The 26,195-nt window shown below is 32.5% G+C and overlaps 1 protein-coding gene across 2 annotated transcripts; it reads left to right on the forward strand.

Moving 5' to 3' along the window:
- The first annotated feature begins 885 nt into the window (after positions 1 to 885).
- Positions 886 to 14,214, forward strand: LOC130898583 (uncharacterized). 2 transcript variants are annotated; one of them, XM_057807980.1, is made up of 3 exons: positions 886 to 1,008; positions 8,344 to 8,926; positions 13,647 to 14,214. In XM_057807980.1, exons 2-3 carry the CDS (start codon positions 8,375 to 8,377, stop codon positions 14,157 to 14,159), a joined length of 1,065 nt encoding a protein of 354 aa, XP_057663963.1. In that variant the 5' UTR covers positions 886 to 1,008; positions 8,344 to 8,374; the 3' UTR covers positions 14,160 to 14,214. The 2 variants fall into 2 exon arrangements, with proteins under 2 accessions (XP_057663963.1, XP_057663962.1); XM_057807979.1 differs by lacking the exon at positions 886 to 1,008 and adding an exon at positions 8,134 to 8,225.
- The last annotated feature ends 11,981 nt before the right edge of the window (positions 14,215 to 26,195 follow it).

A 26,195-nucleotide genomic window follows, 5' to 3' on the forward strand; every position in this document is an offset into this window, starting at 1 on the left:
TATAGTTCTTCCAATATCAATTGCAGATTATAAAAACTGGCTCGAAACCCTTGCTGACAAATTTCAATGCGAAAACCATGAAGGAAAATAAATTCTTTGCAAATAAAACAGTAGAAAAAAAACATTCCAATTCCAAAGTATCTTCATAAATAATTATGGTAGTCAGAATCGTCTGAACCAGAGTCTTAATTTGATTGAATTATGAAGGGTCGTGAAGAGGGTGACACCACATACTCTTCTTCTTTGATAATATGTTCAATACAGTTTTTTCAGTTTTTTCTGCTGCGAGAACTTTCTTTACGAGCTCTACCACCTCTTCATTCAGTTCTGGAGATTGATTACATTTTCGTAATTCTGATTTTACTTTTGCCAATATTAACTCTATAGAGTTGAATATGCAATAGCATGAAGGTGGTCTAAGAAGAATATGACCCTGTTCTTTGCACAGCTTGTCAATATAATTAATTTTCTCTTTAAACTTTAAACCTTCAATAACAGCAAGCAACTCGTTGTTTGTCGGGCCTTTTTTACTTTCGCTTACAGAAATACGAATATTTTTTTCAGATATAAATGCTAAAATTTGAGCTTTGTTATTACTACTATTTGGTATCTTAAGGCGTTGCCTCGAGTTGTAGGATGCGATGTCATTAACGATTACTGACTGGGTGAAATGTTAGGTAAAAGCCTTATGAATTTATTCACGAATTAAATTAATTTCACCAAACAACGACACTGCTTATCGAACACTGTCTGACAGAAATATTTCGAAGAAATTTTGTATATACGCCTGACGGTAGCTTTGGCCAATAGAAATGCATTCATATTTACGACTCGTTTCTATTGTTATTGGAGATGATGAATTTTGACACACATTCATCAAGTCCACGTGAACTGACGGTTTATTAGTTATTTACCAAATTTCATACGGGGCTGTAAACATTATGTTTATGTGATAGAGCTTGGTAGCTTCAACAATCTCAAAATCTTTTTCGAAGGAGTAGATGACAGGTATTGTGAAGTGAAATCATATTATTATATTACATACGGCTATTCTAGGGTAATAGTTTTTGTATATTTCTTGAACTGTTTCTAAGGACGACTACTTTAGTATGGTGATCTACATATTAGTTTCCAGTGATTCCATTGTATTATGAAAGCCAAATAGCAACAAAGAGACTTAGAATTATTGATTGGTTAGTACTCACGGTCTTCATTGACTGAGTCAAAGAATAAAAATATAGATTTCTGTTTGTGGGAACACTGTAGATTTTAATAATGTCAAAACATTGGAGGTGTGCGAAAGGAGCCTATTAATTTATGATTTCAGGTACTACTCAACCAAAACCTAAGTTACTTTCGAGAGCATCATCATAGAAATGATGTTGAGGGACATGATTGGAAAGATTGGAATACAATGAAAATTTATATGTTTGATTCGAAAAATCTCCTTGTGCCATGTTTATATGTCTTTTTCACAAACAGTTATCTATATTTCTTCAACTGTTCTTCAGTTTTCGATTCATAATGCTAGGTCTTCTGCAAAACTATATATTTCAAGTTAATGCCTTAATTACTATTTCTTGTGATCGTAGCTTGAAATTATTGGAATTTCTGAATACAAGCTGAAAGAAGAAGGAATGCATGATTCAAACTGAAAATTGGGTTTTTGATGAGATAAATCTATTCGTATTTTTTTATTCCTCATTTACATACCCTCTTTTTCTTAGACCATAATAACCACGTTAATTCATATTCTGAGTTTCTCTACTTATTTTCATCTTTAATGTCTTCATTACCATTTGCATAGTTATCTATGTTCTGAACCTCTCTATTTAGTTTCATCATCCTGTGAAGCCTTCTTGTGATGTATAACACATAAATTTTGAAATTTTTTGATAAACGTTTAGAATGGAAGTTATGAATTGGAAAGAGTCGGAAATTGAGTTTCTGATAAGAAAAATCCATCTTCTCATTCTCTAATCAAATGCCCTCTGTTTCTTCGATTATTATAAATATTCTCAATTTTTGTATTTAGATTTGTGACTTTGTAATGCATCCATAACGACTTTTTGTGATCAGTAGTATAAAACTATTGAACCCACTTGATAGGGAAGGCATGAATAGAATAGAATAAAAATCAATTTATGATAAGATTGATTTATATTTTCTTATTTATATTATCCTTCTTTCTTCTATGATCAGATTGTTTTTTCCAGTTATCCATATTTTGGTGTTTCTATTTGGTTTCATCATTTTCTAGGTCATAATGTTATGTTAACCAAGTAATTCCTCCAGTATCACTTCAATTGATACATAGGATGAAGCTCTTTGAATTCATTTATAGAAATTGAAACATAAAGTAGAGCATTTCCAAAATTTTAATAGGTTATAATGTTCTTCAAATCCACGTGCAACAAATGTACCAATTTTGTCAAATTTTCACCGAGGCATAAATACGGGGGATTTTGGTATCTTATAATTTGAAGTAAATCAGCTACAGCTCTTGAAAACTACTTCCGTTCTTTGCAACTTAATGAGTAATTTTCATAAACATTACATTATTAAAAATTGAGTCTTGATTTACTTAATACACTCTGTATACTAATTAGGTCTTCCCATCAGCAGCACTTGGCCTATATTTGTGCTATAGATACTAACAATGTTTCCCTTCCGTTTTTATACTCAGCCATCTCGTTACCGCCTTCGAGCTGAAAATCCCATAATGAACGGCCATTTTTGTCGGATATTTTTAGCTACTTTCCTGCTTTTCGTAGTGATTTTTGTATGTTTTTGGTACTTTTTCGCTTCCTTCGAACATAAACGACGATGATGAGCTCGATGCGCCAACAAAAAAAACTACTTTTCCCTCAACTAACCAAAAGCTGATATATCATATTTTCTTAATTTTAAGAATCTGAGCATGCGTTTAAAATTGACAGTAGTTGATATGTCTGTGAACGCAATTTCAGTTTTTGCCAAAACCTGTTATGTCTGACATATCATGTTTGGTCGGCTTTGGAAAGGTGACATATCAAGTTTAGACAAATTGTATTAAGGTTATGTCAGTGCAGCTTCTGTTTAGTTTAGTTTTTAATATAAAAAGCCAATAAAATAGGTGAGTAGGATTATTTTTGTTTTCTTTAAGAAAATAAATACAACTAGTTTTTGGAATTAGGTAATTAGTACTAAATTAATTTTTGAACCAAAGGTCTGTTTATTCACATTTAACTAAATTTGAAAATTGCCACGTGGTTACCAGTGATTTACCAGTGGGGAATCACAAATTAATACAAATTTAATTAAACGGTCAATTAACTGAGCCTTAGTAAAATTAAAAAAAAAACTAAAAAGAAATAATTCTAGTAATTATAATAGTAATGCAAGATATTGATTTTAGATTTACACCATGTCACGAGGAAAACGAATGTTAGAAATGATAGAAATTCAGCTTAATGAAAAAATTAGTGCTAATGAAACTAGGAACGTCACTGTTGAAAACATTCCCAGTCTAGCTGATTTAGCTCCTTACACCGCTATTCTTCTCGAACCAAACATGAACGAAGCTCAACCAGAGGGAAACAGAAATAATTCAAATTATTATTCTAAATCTGAACCAAGCTGTAGTGAAAGTCGAGAGGATGAGGTTATGATTTACAAAATTATTATGATAGCGAATCTTGTGACGACGACAGGGATGTCGATTATATTCCTAAAGATTCATCGGAAGAATCTGAAAATGAGCCATCCATTGTAAGAATTGGACCGAAGACAATCAGATTAGATAATTCCTCAATTAATCGAAATAGGGAAGAAAACGCAACAAATCAAGCAAATAAAGAAAACAAGATCGAAGCGGCGAACGATCAAGTTGGAAAACCAAAGTTAGTTAACAGAAAAGGAAAAGAAATTAGAAGTGGAAGAGTATTTAACTAGAAAGGGTACTTTGGTACCAGCTAAAGAGTTTACACCTGTAATTAGCTGTTGCAGGAAGAATTGTGCTATTAAACGGACTCCAAAGAGTCAAAAAATAATTTTCAATAACTTGTTAAGAAATGTGACTTACAAAGATCAAGTTTTAAGCGACAGGATTAAATTGTACGAAAAAAAAGTAGAACGGAAAGGAAGAAATAAAACTTACGAGAGATAGGGACTAAATTTTAGCAAGACTATGTTCCAAAAAGTCCATTCAGCCACAAGGGTAAAGGTTGATATTCTAATTCCAAAGCGACGTGCGTGCCAAACTGGATTTATAGACGAAAATTTAAGTGGACAGCAGAAACCGGTAAATGCAAAAGATGAAGAAAGACAAGAAGTAATAAACCATATTAACAGTTTCCCAAAATATCAGAGTCACTACTCGAGAAGCCATACATCAAAATTGTATTTAGCACTTACGCTTACCATTTCAAAAATGTATGACATGTATGTTAATAGAAGAAAGACTGAAAGAATGGAAAAACCATTGTGTTATTCAATATATGCAAAAATATTCAATGAACTAGGCTATAAAATAGAAAAACCCAAGTATTGACACTTGCAAAACGTGCAACAAGCTCCAAAATGTGCAGCTACTGAAGAACAGCGAAACAATAAAGTAAAGGAGAAAGATAAACATCTGGAAATGGCGGAAAAAGTTTACAGTCGAAAAAACAATTGACAAAGAGAGAGCTAGAAATTCCGAAACTGAACGTGTCATTGTTTTCGATCTTCAACAGAATTTACCTACGCCTTCGAGTACAAGTGAAGTATATTATAAAAGACAATTATGGACCTATAACTTTAATATGAGAGATTGTTGTACAAAAATTACAAGTTTTGTCAAACCGCAGATAAAATTGCCTCTTGTATCATTCAATTTTTGAAAGATTTGCTCGATAGTGTTAATAAGGTAGTTTTATATTCAGATTCTTGCCCCGGTCAAAATAAAAATAATAACGTGGCAGCTGAACTTTCTTGGTTTCTGCGTCAATCGAAAAATATGAACATTATTGAACACAAGTTCTTAGAAGTTGGCCACTCCAGACTAGAATGTGACTCAGATCATGCACGAATCGAACTAGCAAAAAAGCTTCATGTAATATCGATTCCTTATGATTGGTATCAGTTTGTTCGAACCTTTTGAGGTTGTTGAAATACAAAAAGAAGACTTCCTGCTCTATTCTTCTTTGTTAAGAAGCGTTTTTGTTAAGCGCGATCACACCGAAGCAGGAGCAAATATACGTTGGCATGACTTTAAAGTATTACGCTTTTCAAAAGAACTGCCACTTGGAGTTATTGAAGTGAAGTATTCGCATGATGAGAATGAGCCGCTTTGTCGGCTTAGTATTAAAAGAAGAGGAAACATTATCCCCGAGTTTTTGCCACAGGTTTATGATGATCCCAAACCATTAATCCAAAGAAGAAGGAGAATCTTTTGTTTCGGTTAAAATACATAGACAGTGTTTACCATCAATTTTATCAGAATCTTACCGTAAATGCAAATGCTGAAGATTCAAAGTTACTTATTTCAGTTTTTAAAAAAGTTTTTATCAAAATCAACGGATCTCTTAGAACTACGTATTTTAACTCTGTCATAAAAATACTAACATACACAAGATAGACATTATTTCGAGGAAATTGTTCGCAAAAATGGATTTTTCATTTTCTTAAAAACTTTAATGTGGCGACCTGCAAATCACCCCAGATTTGTTTTATAATATAAACTGCAATATATATAGCAAATTTAATGATCAATTAAGTGATGGATCTCATTGTTAACTCTAATTGTCTCTTGATTTTCAAAACAATATGGAAACTTAGGATTTAGTATGGCAACGGCAATTCAAAAACTATCAAAATTATGAACAATTTCTTGTCAAAGAGCCTCATGAATCAAGGTTATAACATGAATCGGCCATTACCCAGACCAAAAAGAAACACGGCTTATTATTTCACCTAGTCACTAAGAAAAGGTCTCGCGAGTAGATTATCTATAGGATTTTGGTGAATCATGTTCAGTTTGTATGAACAGGGAGAAAATAGATCAAGAGGGGTTGGTCAACATAAGAAAATAGGAAGTAATATAACAGGCAGAGAATTTCATTGAAGAAAATACACTTCAAAAAAATCTGTTTTCTAAAGTGTATGTATATATGTTTTCTTGCAAAAAAGGTTATTGATCTGGAGTTAATGATAATTGAACAAAATCAAAATTTATTTCTGTGCAGATGAACTCTTATTGATTTTGACTTGTAAAAAAGGAATCATTGGAGCCAGAGTAAATTGTTTTTAGTAGTATATGTATCAATAAAATACTATGTGAAATGAGAGACTTAAATCCTTGGATGTATTCAATTAATAAAATCAGTTGTATTATCAACAGCAAGCGTTTTAAATTTATATGCAATTGATTTCAAATTTTTATTTTAATGAAAATATCTCTGAACGAGAATGGATAAAGTCCTCATGATAAGCGTGAAAATATTTCACAGTTTCGGATGAATGCCTTTAGAGTTTAAGTCAAAAAATCTCCTTTTGTCTAAAGAGCTCCTATCAACGTTCCCGAATAACGCAATCAGTCTTAAGATTCTTTCAAGCATTATCTCCATTCAAAGCGTGAGACTTCTTTTCGGTCACTGAACTTTTATTCTGGAATATCAGTGAGGCGAAAAGATTAAATTTCGAAAAACATTCTCCACAATGTGACAACTGGGTCTAATCCGCATTAAATTCAAAAAGGTATTTCTGAAAGAGAGAGTGGGAATTAGATAAAACCCATGTCGAATTAGTGACCTTTCTCTCCACCATTGGCGGATTTAGGAGCACACCGAAGGGACCAAATACACAGAATCCTGATTTTATCAACGATGTATTCGAGTATATCTCCAATCCACAGGAAAATCTGGATATACAATAATACTGAAGCAATATAACTTCTTATTTTTGTCTATTTCTTTTAAAATTATGATTTATATTTCAGTCCGTAATGTTATTAGACAGTATAGTCAAAATAAAAGGAATATATTCATTATTTCGTAAACCGGCTATTCTTATGGATACCTTTTTATTTGTGAGGTTATCTATTGAGCGTGAAGACGTTATCGCTAAAAGTTTTAGATAGAAATATAGATGCTGCAATACATTATTTGAAAGGTCTTTCAAATAGCTCTTCAGCCATATCAATGTGTCTAAGTAATTGATCTTGAATTTATTTGTGAAATTGATAGATTTAATTAATTGTATTATTCAGTGAATATAACGAAAACTGAATGAGATTGTACAATGGGAAAGACGTACTTTTATCGAATCTCCTCTATAACTTCCATAACCTCAATACGTATCCAATAACATTTTAAGCTCTATTTTGGTAGCTAATCTTCCAATTGAAATGGTTTTCCTTCTTCCGTCTCTCAATATTCTCCTCCTTTGATTATTTCTAACTCATCTTCTTTAAGAAGTCATTTTAATATAAAATTTTGTGAAAATTGTATGTATAGATGTAAAGCCCTGTAATTCCCTATTTCCTCCAAATAATGGTTATTTTATTTATCTTTTCCCATTTCCCTTGCTGTTTTTTTTATTTCGAAGATTTTATTCGGTTATTCTTGTTTTGCTATCTAGTACCTCAAAAACTTTTGTTTAATTAGCAAATTCATCCTACATTCGTATGATTTGGACACTTTTTTTTCTGTATATTTCTCAGTTCGTTTTCAAATTTACGTATATATTTTGATATTTATTTCACATTCTCTCGATTTTCATTTTGTTCTAATTATTTGTCCCGATAACTTCCTCGCCTTTTTATATCGACTATTTAAATCCATTCTATTCACAATCGTGCAACGTCGCTTAAATTTTTGAATTTTTTGTCTAGATAACCTCACTTTATACTATTTCCAACCTTTGCACTCCATATTGAATTGAATCGATTTTTTTTCGGAAAATATTTTGATCTCTTCAATGACGTAGATTTAATTTCACATGACATATGAGGTGACTATGAAATCCATAATTCTGCATTAACCAACCTTATTTATATTGTAAAATGTTGTTGAAGGAATTATGACCATTCATTCGATTAATCGATAATCCAATCGATTCTAAATGTCAAAAATTAGAACAGATATTCACATTCTTCCATTAAGTACGTTATCTAGGCAACCGATTTACGCATAACAAAATCGCGATTACTTATATGACATTTAAAACATGCACTCTTTAATTATTCATCAAAATCCAGAGTCGATGTAAGTTTTTCTCAATTTTATCAATTTAAGTTTAAATTACATTTTTATCATTATCAATCAATTCAATATATAACTAACTTATTAATAAGTGAAAATTAATTGAATAACTCTTGTATAGGTCTGGAAATGTGGATTTTATACCACCAATAATGATGAATAGATGCCATTGTTCTCAAGGAATCGACCATAACCATTTCCAAATGGTTACGTTTGATAGACCTTTAATGATATTTCATTCTCCTACTCCAAAGCAACGTCCTCTGGTTTTGAATCCTTATGGAGATGCTTTTATAGAAAATCCACTGGAACTAGAATTAGATACTAGTCATTTTCAACATGAAAATGAGAAATGGAAAACGGATCGTGATTTATCAGAAAATAGAACTGATTCGCGGAAAGAAAACGTGAAGTTGTCGTCTTTAGAATCATGTGCGCCTGAACTTGGTGACAAGAATCAGTTGTCAGAAATTAATGAGAGATCAGATTATAGTAATATTTCGGAAGAAAGTGACAAAGAAGCAGTCATCTTCGTTGAAGATTGTGAAGTGATCAAAAAAGATGAGAATAAGAAAAGTAAAGATTGTAGTGAAGTTAGAAGAAATCCAGTTCGAAGCGTAAGAAATAAATCGAAGATTTTAACGAACGAAGTTATTTTTGAGGAAGATTTTGTATTCTTGGAGACGAGCGATGATGAAATGAAGGTTAGTTATTCACTTCCAAATTTAATCCCACATCGAGTCATTGTTATGTGGAAAACTATTCTAATATCAAAATAAAATAAATAACAGATGCCAGGAATCTTTACTACTGTATAAGGTATACTGTGCACAAATATTTCAGTCAGAGTGTGAGTGTTATTTTCATCATTACTGTTTTGGGTAGTTCAAATCCAGTTTTTGTTTGCTCTGCAACTAACAAGTTTTCCAAGTGTTCAAATAAATTTGAAAGGCATTGTTTCTTCATTCCAGCTGCATCTAGCACACCATAAAATTCACGTAAAACTATATGTCTTTGATGTTATGATAATAAATGAAATACTCATTTCTTTTGGGGACATAGGAAACAAGATAAAATTTTTTTCTTGAAACAAATGCTGAGATATGATGACTTTCAAAAAACGCTGCTGGTACTTCCCTCTACTTTTTGGACAGAGTGGTAAAAGTTTTCTCTACAAATTTCTTTTCGAAATGTATAGACGAAAACTATTTAGGGAGAAGAGTTATATTACCAATGTACAGTGAATTATACACAGTTTGTATTGTTAAAATACTTATTTATGTACAACAAATTGTTCTTATTTGGCTGTACCTCCATATACAAAATTTATAGCTGATGGCTGAATGTGCCTTTCCAGTGACGTAATTTCAACCATGCAATGAGACAGTTTGAATCACATGTAAATTTAAGAAGCTATAACAACATAACATATCCCAACTAATTCGCATCGTGTAATATAGTGTCACTAAAAGACAACAGCTTGGAGGTTCTTGTAGTTTTTGCCACATTGGGGTCTGGTAACTTAGAAACCATATCGTTTCGATCAACAGTTGCTGAATCATCAACCACTGGATAAAGGAATTAATATCCTGGTAACTTATGACGTCAAAACTTAGTTCAAATACTTCTTCTTCTTTAGGTGCCTTCTTCTCACGAATGTTGGCGATAACCCCAGCAGTCATTTCTGTCTCTGGCTATCAGCGTCTGAGAGCGTATATTCTCGCGAATATTCTTCAGATATGAAGCTTTTTCGTCTGTCAGGATCATATTTTTCCTCGATTTTCCCTTCGATCAGAAGTTGGAAAAATTTGTATCTATCAGTTCTGTGAAAATATATAAAAATGCATCTAAATGTTCTTGATTTTAGGTCTGTTCTGTTTCAAAATTAGTTTTTATTTGATAGTTTTTAAAAGAAAGATAAATTTTGACGTTTCGATTTTTCAAGACGTTTTCTGTTATTTTCATAATCACCCATTTTATTAGTAAATCATAATGTGTGCACAAATGCTACAAGTCAATCATTGACTACTAAGTGATCGGCAGTTTCAATAATCCAGAGTTGTACGCGTACATTCGAAATTTGTCGAGTAATGATCCTCCGATTGGTTTAAACAGAATGTCAAACTACTCAAAAAAACTGAATTAACAAAAAACAAACCAGTTAACTTCACATATGAACAGAACTGATGAAGATAATCATACAAAAATGCCGGATGAGTTCTTTCCAGTTGTTTGAAACGCAGTCTTAGTTAGCTGAGCACTTTCCTTTATACAGAGGTCGACATAAGTCCTGCAATGTTCATAAGTTTAGCAACTCTGTCGAAAAAGATTGAAACGGAGCATGTTCGTGCTTCAGACAATTGTGTCTGTGTCTCTGCATCACCTCCACGCACTTAACGAGAATGATTTCGACCACAGATTGGAATTTTGCGAGTGGTACTTCGTATGCAGTCAGGATAATGCGCAAATCCAGCATTCTATTTTATGATTGGATGAAGCAACTTTCAAGCTAAACGGTACGGTCAATCGACATAACTGCGTGTAATGGAACGACCAGACTCCTTACGTCTTTATTGAAGAAGAATTAAACCTGTCTGGGGTGTGTGTGAGCCAAGGTATCCATGCGGGAGGTGTTGTGGGTCCATACTTTATTAAGGGTCACGTGACATACCAAATTTATCTGGGAATGCTCGAATATAGCGTGGGCAAATTGACCAAAGACCGAACAAACGCGAACATCCGTCATTTCATGCAGGTATCCTTGTATTTTACTCTTAAATTCTCCCAATCCCGTTTGAAATAATTATAAATTAAAAGTTAATTAACATCAATAATTGAACTTTCATTCTAATTTTTAAATGTTAACATTAATGGTGCAACTACTGTTACCAGAAACATTTATTGTAAGAATTACTGAATGTACTTCTTTATTTCCAATAATACTATTTTTCAGCAGAATTTATTACTTTATTAATTTATTATTATTATTACGGTACTCGATTAGATATTCTTGACTCGGCTCCTTCGTCGCCTCGTCCATCTACATCTATCTCGTACCGTACTAAATTCATTTTTTAGATGACGCTATCTGAAAGTTGTTTGTTCTGTATTCATCTACATACCGAAAGTTGCGTTTTGAGTGTTCCATGTAGTGAAAGTGACAGTTCCGCACTGCAAAACACTTTCGGGACGCTCTGGAGTAGACAACTTTAAATTCCTTAACATGTGACTCTAGCCACTTCAATGTTGACAGTTGACAGTTTCACTTCGATGATTTTGCATAACCTCAAATTTCTAATTTTCTGAAATTATTTGTTTTATTCGAAGTTTTGTCCAAATTAATGAATAACAATGAATGATGATGAAAAAGAAAACATCAGCGATGAGGAGTTACTCGAATCCACGCAACACTGTTACGCCAGTTTCATCTACATTGAATATTTGTTTTAAGCTGCGTTCTGTCATGCATCGGAATGTAATTTTCAAAAAACTCTGTCACAGCTACTTTGTTGAAATCTGACTACCCAAATTATTATCAGATTTTCACAAGTTTCTCCTCATTTCTCCTCAAAGCAGACTCAATCCAGGCAATTTCAGCTTTCTCATTAATTTGCCACTGATTCGCAATTCGCAATTAAGTATGATACGTACATTACCATAATCGAAGATTCTAATTTCTTTGTAAGTGCATCCATAGTTTATATTCAAACATGTTTCGATATATTCTATCAAATCAGTTTCTTCATCAGTTCTCTAATTACTTATCTAGTGCTTATTGGAGGTTAGTAGTAATAAAGTTATAATGAAGTCATAGTAATAAAGTCATCTTTCTGCTTTCCATCTACATGTCGTTCTGGTCTTACTCTAGGAAAGTGTCATTTTTTCGCAAATAGTTTAAAAGTGACCGAAAAGTAGGATGACTGGAAGTTCTACGATAAGGAAATCTCCATTACCATTACAAAACCCATTAACAGAAACTAAGTCGTCCTCATTCTGTGGATTAGAGCTGATTTTGAGACGTTCTGAGCGAAAGTAACAAAAGCTCTACCAAAGCCAACACAGTACCTAACGTAGATACACACAGAAAAATATGTATACTTGTACATAATTAATAAATAATAGTAAATGAATGACAAATATTACCATTGGTATAAAATATTAAGACACGTCAAACGGTCAATCAATCATTTTAAAACTTTTTAGAGCTACTCGTTATTTTGATTTCGTACAGTCGATACAATGTTTTATTATCTGACCTAAAGTTTCCATAATTTAAATTGAACAGTCAACACAAATTAGTACATGACTTTTGGATCAATTCAATTCAATATTTATCGAAATTGATGCACTAATGCGATTTTAGTCTAAAAATTTAAAATTGAGAAATATGTAGTTGAATTTATACATAAATATTAGATATAGGTACTTATTTCAGTTTCTCTATTTTTAGTAAGATCGTCGCATATGTCGTTTCCATTAGTTACTTATGTAGTTTGAAAACCACTCATTGCATTTGAAAAGAAATATTGAAGAGGCTGCAATATTTTTTTATCTAAAAAGCAAGCACAAGAGGGTGAAACCTATGCATCCACACGACAGGCACCACTCGAACTTAAGTAGTTAGAGTGGTGCCTGTCGTGTGGAGATGCCTGTTGATATTTATATTAAACGACTGTAAGATTCGCTCGCTGATTTCACAAGCTTTAACTTCTCCAAAGAAAGGAATCCCGATAAACTGACGTTCTGGGCGCCTGCAGGCAACACTTCTGCCTGTCAAGTAGATTTTAGATACGAATCGCTAAATTGATTTTTCCAAAGCCGGTCTTGGAATTTTTCAGTTCAGTTTAGCATCATGAAAAAATTTAATAAACAAATTAGTTGTGTGAACACTAAAACCAATTAGAATTTTTTGTCAATTTCTCATAACTTACCCTCTGTGATTTGATTTATAAAACAAATAACACGAACCGTTTTGTATTATTTCGAATTAGCAACGTAAATGGCTCATGATTTGGTTAGGTTAGGTTAGTTTCTTACTTTTATTCTGAATACACTGTTTACACCACCACTACAGGTAAAGAGTTTACCTTCAGTCTCTGAAGACGATAACTTGATTATCGAAACGTGCGTCAGACTGTGTAATTGTGAGTGTTGGTCTAAACAGTATTTTCAGTATGAATATCGCCAATGTATTTGGAAATTCATTATATGAAATTCCTTCCATAGAAGACTTTTCTAATTTTTCTAATAATTCTTCTTCTGTAACTATGGAATAAATTGTATATCTCTTCTCTTAATTAATTAGCAAAATTATCAGAAACTAATAGAGTGGAAAATAATATATTTGCTCAACGTTTCATGATTCTTTCTATACACCGTACTAATTTATTGATAGAATACATATATTGATGTTATTATCCACAGATTGATGAAAAATCGCATGTGGTGGAACTACCTAAAGAATGGCCTGTAAATGTACACGAGAGACCCGAATATAATGCAACTACCAAGAAAATTGAACCTTTCGATTATACTATTCGTGATATACAAAAAACGGCTACCATCACTACAAAACTGAAAGAAAAAGAAGTGATTGTTCGGAAAAATCCTAAGAGGAAACCGACTACTAGAAGAAAACCGAAACCAACTATAGCGCCAGAGCCACCGCGGGAAACAGTCCCGATAAGCGAATTGAAGTCAGTGATAAACAGCACAACCGAGATGCTTAAAAATTATTTTTTCAATAGTAAAAAACACCAGGATCTTATTTCAAAAAGTTCAGTCTGTACTCTTGAGAATAAGGTGAAAGTTCTCAGGAATCAGGCGTTTTTGTTCGCGATTGTTAATAATTTGGATGAGAGACAAATTGCAGATAAATTTAAGCACATAAATCTAGATAACGAGGCAAACAGTATTCCGAGTGAGCGAAAAAGTTGAGATGTTACCTTAATTTCAAATTATAATATTTTTAATATATAATTTTCTTAAAAAATATGCTTTTCAATTCTTCCTATCCCTTTTTAACATTCCGGTACTCATATGCCTCCAAAATAGAGGAACAAATATCTATAACAAATATTTTCAACACGTTTTAAAATATATTTTGCGATAAAATTCTCAAAATTCATAGACACGTTTCTTATTAATGATACCAAGGAGTGCATAAAAAACTTATTCACTATTATTTGCTATAAAATAGAGTCCAAAATGCACATTTATAAAGAGAGCTGAAAGTAGGTATTGCAAGAATTTTGAAGATGGCACTTGAAACCCCAGCTGATGATCAAGATGTTTTGCCTAGAAATCATTTGCTTGCAATGTTCGAGAAATGTGTGTATTATATTTTTTTATATAATTGTTTGAATCGTTGTCAATATTCTACAACTTACTGTAAAAGTAAATATTTTTTTGTTTTTTCCTTTAGTTTAGACCTTCCTCAATATGTTTTCAATACAGAAAGTTTTTATTATCCAGTTTTTTCTTTCAAAATAAATATAAATGGAATACTATGTTTATTCTTGTTAAAATATTAATATCTTTAGTTTTAGATTTTTTGCTCTGGTTTGTTACTTAGTTGGATGAAAATAAAAAATGTTTGTTTTTCTATACGTCTCTGACTATGTATACAACATAAAAAAATACTATTTCAGTATCCAATAGGAAATACACTATTTATATTTTGGAGTCCCCTGGACTCCGCAATGCATTAAGTGTTAAAATTTCGGAACACGCCGGTTAAGGGTTATGTACTCTTGAATGAAAAAAATATACTTTTATACCGGTAAGCTGGCTATTGGTTTTCATTCAATATTGAAAATATAAGTTGTATATAGCGAAAACTATTAGCATGTGAATATGAAGTATAATCAATGGTATTACAAATTTTCTTCTCCGTAGTCCAACAAGGCTAACATGTTACTTACAAAATAAAACGCGTAGGAACTCAATCGATAAGTTCTGTGTAGAGGGAATTAAAATTAAGTGTGTTAGTAAGAGTATTCGACATCGGAAAACTCGACCACTTCACCCACTGTCTACTTTTCCAGTTTTAATAATGCATCACGGCGAACGCAATTTTCCGAGTGGCAGCTAACCGCTATAAGTCTACCATTCCTCTTTTTGAATTCGAAACTTTGCAAAAGATGTTACGAATCAAGTTCATTCATTTTTGCTGTTCCCTAAACCCACTCGATATCGAAGGATAGATCAAGAGCAGTAGATTTCATGCCATATATATGGATCAGGCGTCAGCAGTTTCATAAATTCGTGTACTGAAAATATAATATCACGTTACGTGTTTTGAGTTAACATTTGTATGACAAGTGTGTCTATTATAGGGGATTGAACTCGAAATATTTACAGAAAACAATAAAAGTCGCGATGTTTTATGCCTTTATTATGCTAATCGCAGGTAGGAGCTTATTTCACATTTAAACTAGAAATAGATGTTGATAATAGGACGTGAAAGAATCGCAGTTTATTATATGGTTAAAATGAATATACTTTATGAAATTTTACTTGTTAACGTTGAAATTGCAATTTAAATATCATCAATCTGGAGGTCAACTAGTATACCCTAGTGTTCACTGACATTCCATTTTGGCATTAATGTAATTGAGCATCTTTCTTATCTCAAAATTTCAAATTTTTGGAATTTAGAGAGACAACGGAAATTCAGATCAGTGTATCTCGGTCTCTCCTTTCTATTTGTGTGATTTTTTTTACATTATAAATAATGGCTGGACCATCAAGAATTGTGATATCTGTGATTCAATGGTTTGATGAAGTCGTGGTATAGACAAAATCATAGAAGAAAGTGAAATGCGGAATGTAAGGAAAAGAAAACTGTTACTAAAAACGAGTACGGCAGAAATAGGCTTAGATGATACCAAACAGAAGTTCGTCCTTCATCTCGGACTAGAAAATATAATATTGTAATGAAAATTCTGATTCCCAAAGGTAAAGCACGTGATCTTGGTGAAGAACCCACGCCGCTTTCCATTAGGAATCCATTTTCTGAGTTGAGGAAAAAACGCTATCAACACCAGTAAATTATTGCCAATATTCATGATGGTAATAGAGGCTGTAGGAAAACAGTCGTACAAAAAACTGAGATACCTCAAATGTATGTGTGTGGTGGAAGAAAAGAAACACTACGGACCTGTATAATGCTACAGATGCCCGGACAAAGCACGTGGAGCTTGGACGTGAGATGCGTTACATGCGCGGGAACACATAGGGTGGTGGACTGCACCCTCAGCAGAACAAAGAAGCCAAAATGCAAAAATTGTGGAGGAGAGTACCCAACTAACTACAGGAGGTATCCGAAGAGCACTACGACAGAAACAAATAAACCAGCCACGATAACGACACAGCCAGGAGGTATAAAGATATCCCAGTCCATTGAGAGCTAACTGATACAGATATCAACGCCGATATTTCAACCTCCAGCAATCCGGATGACGATCTGCACCGTTGGCAAGTGTGACAAAACCATTTCCGAACAACCAGTCCCGAGCACAGACGAAACACATGAACTAAGACGTTTTTTCAAAAGTAAAGATGTTAGTGATAGACTATTCCATTTCTTGGACTTGATTGATACGTTTGTAATGACTGAGAGATCAAATCTACGAGACGATTCACGATTTTGGCATTTTTTATGGAACGTTTCCTTTTTTTGGACCTCATAATAGTAAGTCGTCAAATATAGTTGATACATTTTTACATTTTCATGATTTGTTCAAATGTCTATGTTTAATACATATACTTATTAGTTTCATTAAAGTTCTTTATGTCGAAAACTGATGTTGAAATATTTCTCAAACTCTTTCCAAAAACCTTTTCTATTTTGAATTTTTTTTGTGGTGTCTTGAATTTCAAATTATCCAGGTTCCTTTGTACATAACAAGGTTCAATTCTTGTCCAAAAATGATAGAAGGATTCTTTCCAGTATCCTCTAGAAATATTACATCACAAATTTTCGTTCTCGTTCTCGTTTCCCTGTATACTTTCTCCTACGGTTAAATCAACGGCTTGAAATAATTTCTTTGCCGCTGATGCCGTTGGCAACCCGTCTCTTGGGATGAAGCTGACGCTCCTGCGATGCCTGAACGCGGAGGTCATCATCAAACTGACATCCTGTCAAAGTTAAGTTGAAAGTTTCGGATATAAACTTTCTGTGAGAAAAATGCTTTTCTCAAATCAAATTCACTCACTTATATTACGTGATGGTTAAGATGAAAACGTTCCCTTTTTAGGGATTCAATTTTATTAGGCTCGGGATAAACGTTTGGCTTTGAAGTTTTTGATTTGATGCATTTTTGATGATCCCCCGTTTGTCTTTCCATTTTGCTTTTCAGTTTTTGATACTGAATTCTGAATTATATTTTTTCTGTTTATCAAAAAATCAATTAACATATTTTTCTCGTTGATTAATATAGTTTCATAAGCATCTTCAATAATGTAGTTAGTATCAACAAAAACAATTAGAACGATATGATACTAAAATAGCGTAAAATGAAATGTGCAGGTTACATATTCTCAGAAATATACAGAATGTGTAAATTTTAGACATACAGTCCATTATATTTCCATCAAAAACTAGAAAATAAGCAAAGCCACTGTTGGAGCAAATAGTTTTTGCGCTAATTTTCGATCAAAAATTCCCAATAGTGTTGTGTTTTTTCAAATGTCGCTTAACAACCTTCTCAAAAATGGTAAATACCTGATCTTCCTTGTCAGTACTTTTAGAAAAAATAGAATCAAACCGTGATAATATTCCATGTGTCAAAACAATGATAAATCTGCCCTCAAACTCTTCCTAACCAGTGGCTACCTAAGACTGTCATTTTATCTTACTGAAATTATAATAATATTGTTGAGTTCCATTGTGTTGTGAAATATCTATTATTGAAATTATAGTACTTGCCAATTGAGAAAAAGAAATACTCAATTGTAGAGCAAATATTGTACCGAAAGTATCCGAAATTTATAAAGCTAATGTAGATATAGAAACTTTTCCTCTATTAAAATGTTATATTTAACTAGAGAGAAACTAAGATATTAACATTTTTCAGTGAAAGAATACCTCTCCAATGCAACGAAAAAGCAAATCAATCCCAATTGCTGCCTATTCAACAAAGCTTAGAAAATTATATGGAACTGCAGAATTAGTTCTAGCTTATCAATCACTCACAGCAGCAATGACTTTTTTGCGTAGTTTCGAAAATTGTTATTATTAGATGCTAGGTCATCAGTACAATATGCTTTCGCACGATTTCAGCTGGATTTAATTAAAGCTCTTTATCAATTAGAATATTTTCACAAATGTATAAGAATGTTTTTTGCATGAGGACCTGCAGATTATCAAAAAGCTAAAAATATTGGACCATATGAATACATTCAAATCCTTTTTCAAATATTTATGTATGAGCTAAGACAAAATTCATTCAATCATTATTAAACGCTAGACAATTTTATAAAAAAACTCGATATACATTTAGAAGCAACGTCAATTGAAATCCGCTGTGAAAATGGAGGTGATTCCAATTTTTCTGGTACTTAATATTTTATTTCACTAATACTGTAGTATATTGATATTATGGGGTCATGGGAAATTTTTTTAATCGGACTAAATCTCAAAAGAAAGAGTCCAAGGACGCTAATTGTTGCACGAGTCTTGGAAATTTGTCTAAAAAACAAACTGATCTTTTGGAGTCTACATTAATCGACTAGAATTTACTTTCTCCTGGTACGAAAATTTGTTATTTCTAACATCGTGACGATGAAATGAAAACTTACTTTTCTGAAGCAGATGATTCACTTTATTGTAATAACATTCCTGCAGTGATAAATTTATTGAATTTTCAATTGATTCGAGTCGTTGGCGATAGTACATTTACTCCTCAAAAACTGGCTTGAAAACATTGCTGCTATACAACGGAAACAAAAGTACTTCAGTGCTGGTTGCCCATGGTTCTGATATGAAAGAGAGAGAAATTATTGCTCTTTTGCTTGAGCTACTGCTTGGTTACACAAAATATTGTTGTTTCATTTGCAAGTGGCACAGCATAGACAGAAAAAGTCACTTCACAAAGAATGTATGGTACACATGGCGTGAACCATTTACCTCATGGCAGAAGAATGCTGAAATTGATCCCTTAGCGAGCCCTGACGACATTTTTTACCACCGTTGAATATGAAGCTCAGCTTGATTAAAAAATCTCTAAAAACTACACCTAAAGATGGCAGTGGATTCTTATAACTGAAAGAGAAATTTCCCAATTTCAGTGAGGCAAAAATTGAAAAGGGAATATTTATTGGTCCACAAATACGGAAACTAATAAAGGAGGTGAGCTGATTGATCTGCAGTCGCCTGGAAGTGTTTCGTGAAAACGAAGACTTAATCAATGAGTTTATAATTTCATACAAATCTTTGGGATGTAATATGTCTTTAAAAATACATATCCTGCTCTCTTATCTGGATTTCTCCCCAAAGAAGTTGGTTGCTGTGAGTGAAGAATAAGATGAAATTTTTTATCCGGACATTTCCATAATAGAAAAGCGCTATCAAGGGGAAGAAAAGTCCATGAATGCTGGCAGACTTGAAAGAGACCTAACAGAAACCGAACATTCACGAAAACAATAGCTATTTATTGTACATTGAGGAATATTTTAGTGTTACTGTTTGTTGTACTTTTTATAAAAATATATGTCTTAAGTTCGCAAAGAAGTCTGGTGTGTCAATTTTTCTTCATTGAAATATGATTGTTTGGTGGCTTAAGTAAATTCAAAAGTTTTCGTGTGACAAAAAAGTTTAACTTATGTTGATCAGTGTAATGGTATGCGAAGGGATAGGAAATTTTCGAAACATCTAGTAATTATTGGAAGTAGACTAATTGGTAAATTTTCGTTGCATTTTTGATGAATTTGATTGGTTGCTTCAAATTACTGTATTTATTGCCGTTACCAATACAAGAGGTGAGGTTATAATAACATTAAGACATTGAAGACTATTTTTTAATAACTATGTAAACTAACTGACAACAAAATCCGCTTTCCTATGTTTCCGATACATTCAATTAACTTCAAAAGTTGAATATTATTCAACTCAATTGATTTTGCTGACAAAAAAGTGATTGATTAAATTCCAAATAATGGTTGTAAAGAGTCTACTTAATTGAGATTTCAATATTCTGAAAATCCAGCTTGAAGGGTTAGGTCATAAATCATACCTTAAAAAGATACTTTATAAGAAATAATTTTTTCATCTACCTCATATTTGTTAAAGTATAGATTCAGTATCTATTGATACTGATTAATTATTGTTTGTAAAACACTCAACGAAAGTAACAAAGTTAAGATTAAAATTTATTATCGTGCTTCAACTGGATTTTTGAATGAAAAAATGATATTCCGTAAAGATTATTCCGAAAATTGGAGATATTATGGGTAAGGTAAATATTCTATTTGATTTTCACATTTTTCTCTCACTTTGATAAGTTGTTTGCTAGTGAATATGAGACGCAATTTTCATTGCAATTTCAAAATACTTGAACACATCTGAACACTAACTAATACTGGATGTACTTTTTGTTACTAAATTGTAAATAGAGATCTCAGTAGAGCAATATGACCTTATCTATGTTTAAACTGCTATAGTAAAACGATGAGGTTGCTATCCTCATCCGTCGTTGGAGGATCCGTCCCATTCTGTTGACGAGATCTCTTCATTTACTTCTGTTTTGGCTATTTTTGTAGACTCAACCCATGTTGAAGTTTTGCGTTAGTTCTTTTTCATGTTCCTACTGGTCTGTCTTTTTCCTGTCTCATTATAATTTTATGCTTGTATGGTTATCCTATTAGTTTTATTTCCGTTTCGTTGTTCTTGATGTCATTTTCAGTATTTTCTTTTGTATCAGCTATTCCTTCTAAATAGCAAAATTTTTGTTATTTCAAACGACATAATGTTTATAGAAACCAACTGAACAGAATCGGACAGATTTTTTCATAACAAGTTTTCACTCTTCTCCAGCTCCTATTTGGAAAGATAGATTAAAACTTAAAAAAAAAATAATGCGCAGAATTTGTTGGAGAAAAAATGGAGGACAAAGGAAAGACATTATTCATAAGATATGAGGAGGTTTGTTTACATGTTAATTCAAGTTATTAATCTTTAAATCAACTCCTCAACACGTTAATTCTGTTGACATTTTTGTATAATAAACTTGAATAGTACTACTTGTAGAAATGCATATTTTAGGAACCTTTTTTAGTTATAACAATGACTGAGTCATTTTCCATAGAAGTGTCTCACAATGATTATTACTAACAATAATAATCACACTAGTGTATAATACAAATCGAAGTCTAATATCATGTCATAACCCCGGCGTGCGCGTCCTGTGTAAGCAATTCTAGCAACACCTGCGGCTATAACTTCACTTTGAAAGTCCACTTGGGAAACTCATATGTTTATATATTGGTTGAATTTTTTTTCGCTTTTGCTGCGCTACTATTGTCGCCCACATAAGAAGAGACCTTACGGTATATCATACCATCAGTCTAATTCACAACGTTTGTTTTGAAATGAATATATGATGACAATTAACATACAGAAGGTTCCTTTTTCATTAGAGGTAATACTCATTCGCCTCGAATGTTGTCACGGTGTTTCCTTGAAGGCTTGTCTGGAAAAGGTCAGAGTTTCCAAGTTTGACACTTTGGTGATTAATGTCCTGTGACTAGTGCTTAATTATGAGGTGAGGATGCAGACAGAGAAGCGTCAAAGTCAACTGCTCAGAAAATTAATACACTTAGGTAATTGAATATATACTGCTTATAGTCCAGTTAGAAATAATCATGAAAATTTTTCAAATTTTCAGTTTTGTTTATTTTCCACTTAGTTATCATTAGTCTATAGTAGTCTCTGTATAGTAGTTGAGTCCGCCGACAACATCGTGTCGAATCCATTTTAAACGGGGTCATATAATATAATAATTAAATGAGATGGTTTAATAAATTCTGTGAAACCGAAAGAACTTCAGTTCCTTAAGAAGTATTATTTGGTTTACAGACTTAAAAGTTAGTTGAGGAGTTGCTTAGAAGACGTGAACATTGACTGTTTTAGATATTCTGTGAAACCGAAAAAATCTGACATTGTTATCATGAAGTTTGACATTTTTAATGGAGAACGTGTACTGTTAGAGTTGTTTACATATGAATTTTCATCACTTTGGACGTGGATAAAACAGCATTATACCGATCAACTAGACGATGATGTAGTACCATCTCCAGCCACCATGTTTCTTTAGCTATGGAAGGAATTATTTATTAATTATATCATATAAAATGTTAAAATGAGTATATATTTCGCCTGAGATAAATGAACGGAATCACTCTGATCGTTGTGATTGTTGAAGGACGCTTGCTTGAATAGTTAAGTAAAACCCTATTAGGATATTAAATTTTGCAGGTAAATTCTGAATTTGTAATTCCACGGGAGTTACCTAATAAGACCGTTTAGCATCTAATAGGTAACAAAATTGTGGAGCTCCCAAACTTGTGAAACCTCACGTCAAGACGACTTATGTCAAACAGAATATATAATTATTTTTGGGATATACATTTTGGAGAATTAACTGGGGCTTTGGGTAAGAGAATCGTTTGACGTGATATTATAAGCTTCAATATAATTTTTTAATACGGACCAAAATACAGTTTCTGTATAATTTGCATAGTTATTGGCGAGCTCGGTGTATCTCGATAAGGTATAAAACATTGATTACAATAGCTTAGTAATTAATTCACTCTATTTTATTGATTGACTAGCTTTTACCCGCGGCTTCGCTCGCATCAATTCCATTAAATAAGTATCAGAAATAATTTTAATAAAAATATATCAATAAGATAACTTTATTTCATTGCAAAATAAATAGTTTTGAATATTTTTGTAGTCCATATTAAAAGTTTATAAAAAAAATATCGGCACGAACATCACTGTACATTTCATTCCGTAAGCTACTGCTGATTGGTAGAAAAAATTCTGTACACATTCAACATTAGAAATAGAGAGAATACAAAGTTTCTTGTGTTTCCTCGTGAAATATAAGAAATAACGTATAAAAACATGGGATCACATAATAACCCATTATTTTATTCATTTCACCCTAACTTAGATGTAGGTGCTATCATTAAATCTTCAAGGGACCAAATCCTCCCAGCACAGGAAGCTTTTAATATAAACCGAAATCAGTAGCGTACACAGTGCGAAGAATGTTTGGGATCTTAAGAGGAATAAATTCCCACAAGATATTGCCATTAGATAATGAAAATATCATAATTTTCTATTTTTCTTAACATTCCACTCAACACTGAGCTACATTCTGTTGCCAATATGATCCTCAAAAATGCTCTACATTCCAATCTCTTTATTTTACAAAATATAGAATGTTTGAAGATCTTATTTTTAGAAAATGTACCAGGTGATAAGTGAGGATCAGATCAATCTACAGGAGTGTATGTAAAATTTTGCAAATTGTTGGATATAAAAATAGGACATGAATACAATTAGTTCGGGTAAATCATATAATCAGAAAGGATCTGCTACGGCAAAGCGAAAATAAAATGAAAGTATTGAACACTTTTGAAAGACTATCAAGGAAAAACAGATACCTAACCCTGCTCAAGACAATCCTACTATCATCACGAGCCAGACATCAAACGATGTCGACCTTAGTCACTATCTTCCAGTAATTATTGCAAAATAATATTCTACCGAAAAGCATTATTTCATCTGATAAATATACTTTTATGATAACTGCTATTGACTAATCGGTTTGCTTATCCCATACATGTTAAAGTAACGATTAGTGATATTCAATTCCAACGAGATAGAATGAATTCCCATTTTCAAAAATATTTTTGAACTCCATACCGTTTTTAGATGCTGACGGGTCGTTACAAATGTAACTATTGAATCTATCAATCAATAAATTCATCCCAAATTATAAACTCAACATCAAATGAATGGAATTATCAGGAATTTGAGGCATCAAAATTTCCCTTGCGTGAATTGATTGGTGTACCACTGAATTTGAATGAAAAGTATGAAAGCAACTGCCATCCCTTCTTCGATGTAAACACAACTCCAGTAAGAGCGACATAATTTCTTGACATTTAGCATAACATTACCATACATCCATGTTACAAAACCCCTATAAAATGAGGAATTTCCTGAGCCCTGCTTTAGAACCCATACCGGAGGAATAGAGAATGGAGACGAGAAGCAAAGAGACCTGAATGTTTCACATTCGAAAATGTTGATAATCGTGACAATAGAATGAGAGCAGACAAGAATATAAATCAAGGAATTGTGTTTGAATTTGAAGTACACTCAAATTCAGAATAATACTCACTAAAAGTGTATAGTCCAATTGAAGTAATAAAATTTAAATCAAATTAATCATTCTCCCAATGTTTTTTAATTTTGGTAATTGGTGAGGATTAGGTGAATTCCATGCAGTTAAGAAATTAAGAAGGGTATGGAAGTAGTCAGCTTGGAACTCCCTGGGTCCGTCGGATTGTCGGATTCTTGTTTTCTTCCTTCACAGAGAAGCAGAAACTGGAAGCGCTTGAAGATGATTTTGCAACGAGAGCAAGTTGTTCCATACAATTCCAAATAGCTTTCAAAAAATGCATCGCAAATCTTCAGTCGCTCTCTTGCAGTTGCCTTATATACTTACAAAGATTTCAAGATTTTGTCTCAATCAATCAATTATTCATTTGATTTGTTAAATTCTTGCAACCTTAACAATTTTAATGCATTCATGAGCGCAAAGAAACAATTACAATATTCTAGAACTGAAGCGTTGAAGAGAAACATTTTATTTAATTGGCAGTAAAAAACCAGAATAAAATTTTTGTATTCCAGAGTTTTCAATTTACTTATTTGTGACAATGAGGAGGGAAAATGCTCATGCATACTAACTATATCCCTAGCCTCACTTATTCATTGGAAGCTACCAGGTACTCCTTTTTTATTTAGTATTTACTTTGGGATGGTCCATTTTGCCTTGCCTTGTTATAAGCTTCTGTCTTTCCATGGTTCTGTTCATACCTTGAGAGGCTTCTTTGTTGTCCTTTATTGCGTGAACTTTACTCTGCTTTTTTCCATTCTTTGTTGTCTTTCTTGTCTCTTAGAACAAGCTTAAAGGTGCTTACAGCATCACAATAATAATTTCACTCTAGGTTTCCTTGCAACTTTGCTCATAACAAAAAAATGACCTCTTGAGAAATCACACCGCATAAATGCTTTCCCGATTCACTTTCTCGTGAACCAATCTTCATCATCTGACCATTGCATGGTCAAAAATTCAAAAGAGAACCGAAAGGTAGTGGATGTTCAATCTTATTATTATCAATTCTCATTTCTTCGAGGTAAAAATGAATGGACTATATTTAACAGTGTACCTCACTAGAAAAATATTATTTTCTAGTATATACCATAGTTTTGGTATACATTGAAGAGAAATTACTGTTATAACCACACAAATTACATTAAATTATATTTCAATGATTAGTTCTTTGTAATTCAAAGTCAAAATAATAATCTGCTTCACAATATTACAACACCCGATGCACTTAAAAGTCAAAGGAGAGTAAATGAGTAGATGGAGTACAGAAATGAAGTATGCGATGTGTGTTTACATATATTCAATTAATAAACTGAAAATTAACATATAATAGTCGTGGCAAGTTAACAAAATCTATTGAAGCTGTATGTCTTTCAAATTGACAAGAATATTATAAAATCTCATACCTAAACTACACAAGCACTGAAAACTATACAAACCAGCATCACTTTCAGAAGCTACACTTATATTCACTGCTTTTTCCTCTATAACTTTCAATTCATTGTAATTCTTCTCAATATCTTTACCAAATCTAATAGTTTTGCAGTCAATTCGATAA

The sequence above is a fragment of the Diorhabda carinulata genome, chromosome 10 (assembly GCF_026250575.1).
Source record: "Diorhabda carinulata isolate Delta chromosome 10, icDioCari1.1, whole genome shotgun sequence".
Classification (NCBI taxonomy): Eukaryota; Metazoa; Arthropoda; class Insecta; order Coleoptera; family Chrysomelidae; genus Diorhabda; species Diorhabda carinulata.

Excerpts from the sequence above, each read along its gene's own strand:
- LOC130898583 (XM_057807979.1), top strand. The coding sequence starts at position 8,188 with ATGCACTCTTTAATTATTCATCAAAATCCAGAGTCGAT. Across the intron at positions 8,226-8,343 it reads CATCAAAATCCAGAGTCGAT|GTCTGGAAATGTGGATTTTA; the intron begins GTAAGTTTTTCT and ends ACTCTTGTATAG. Across the intron at positions 8,927-13,646 it reads CGAGCGATGATGAAATGAAG|ATTGATGAAAAATCGCATGT; the intron begins GTTAGTTATTCA and ends TATTATCCACAG.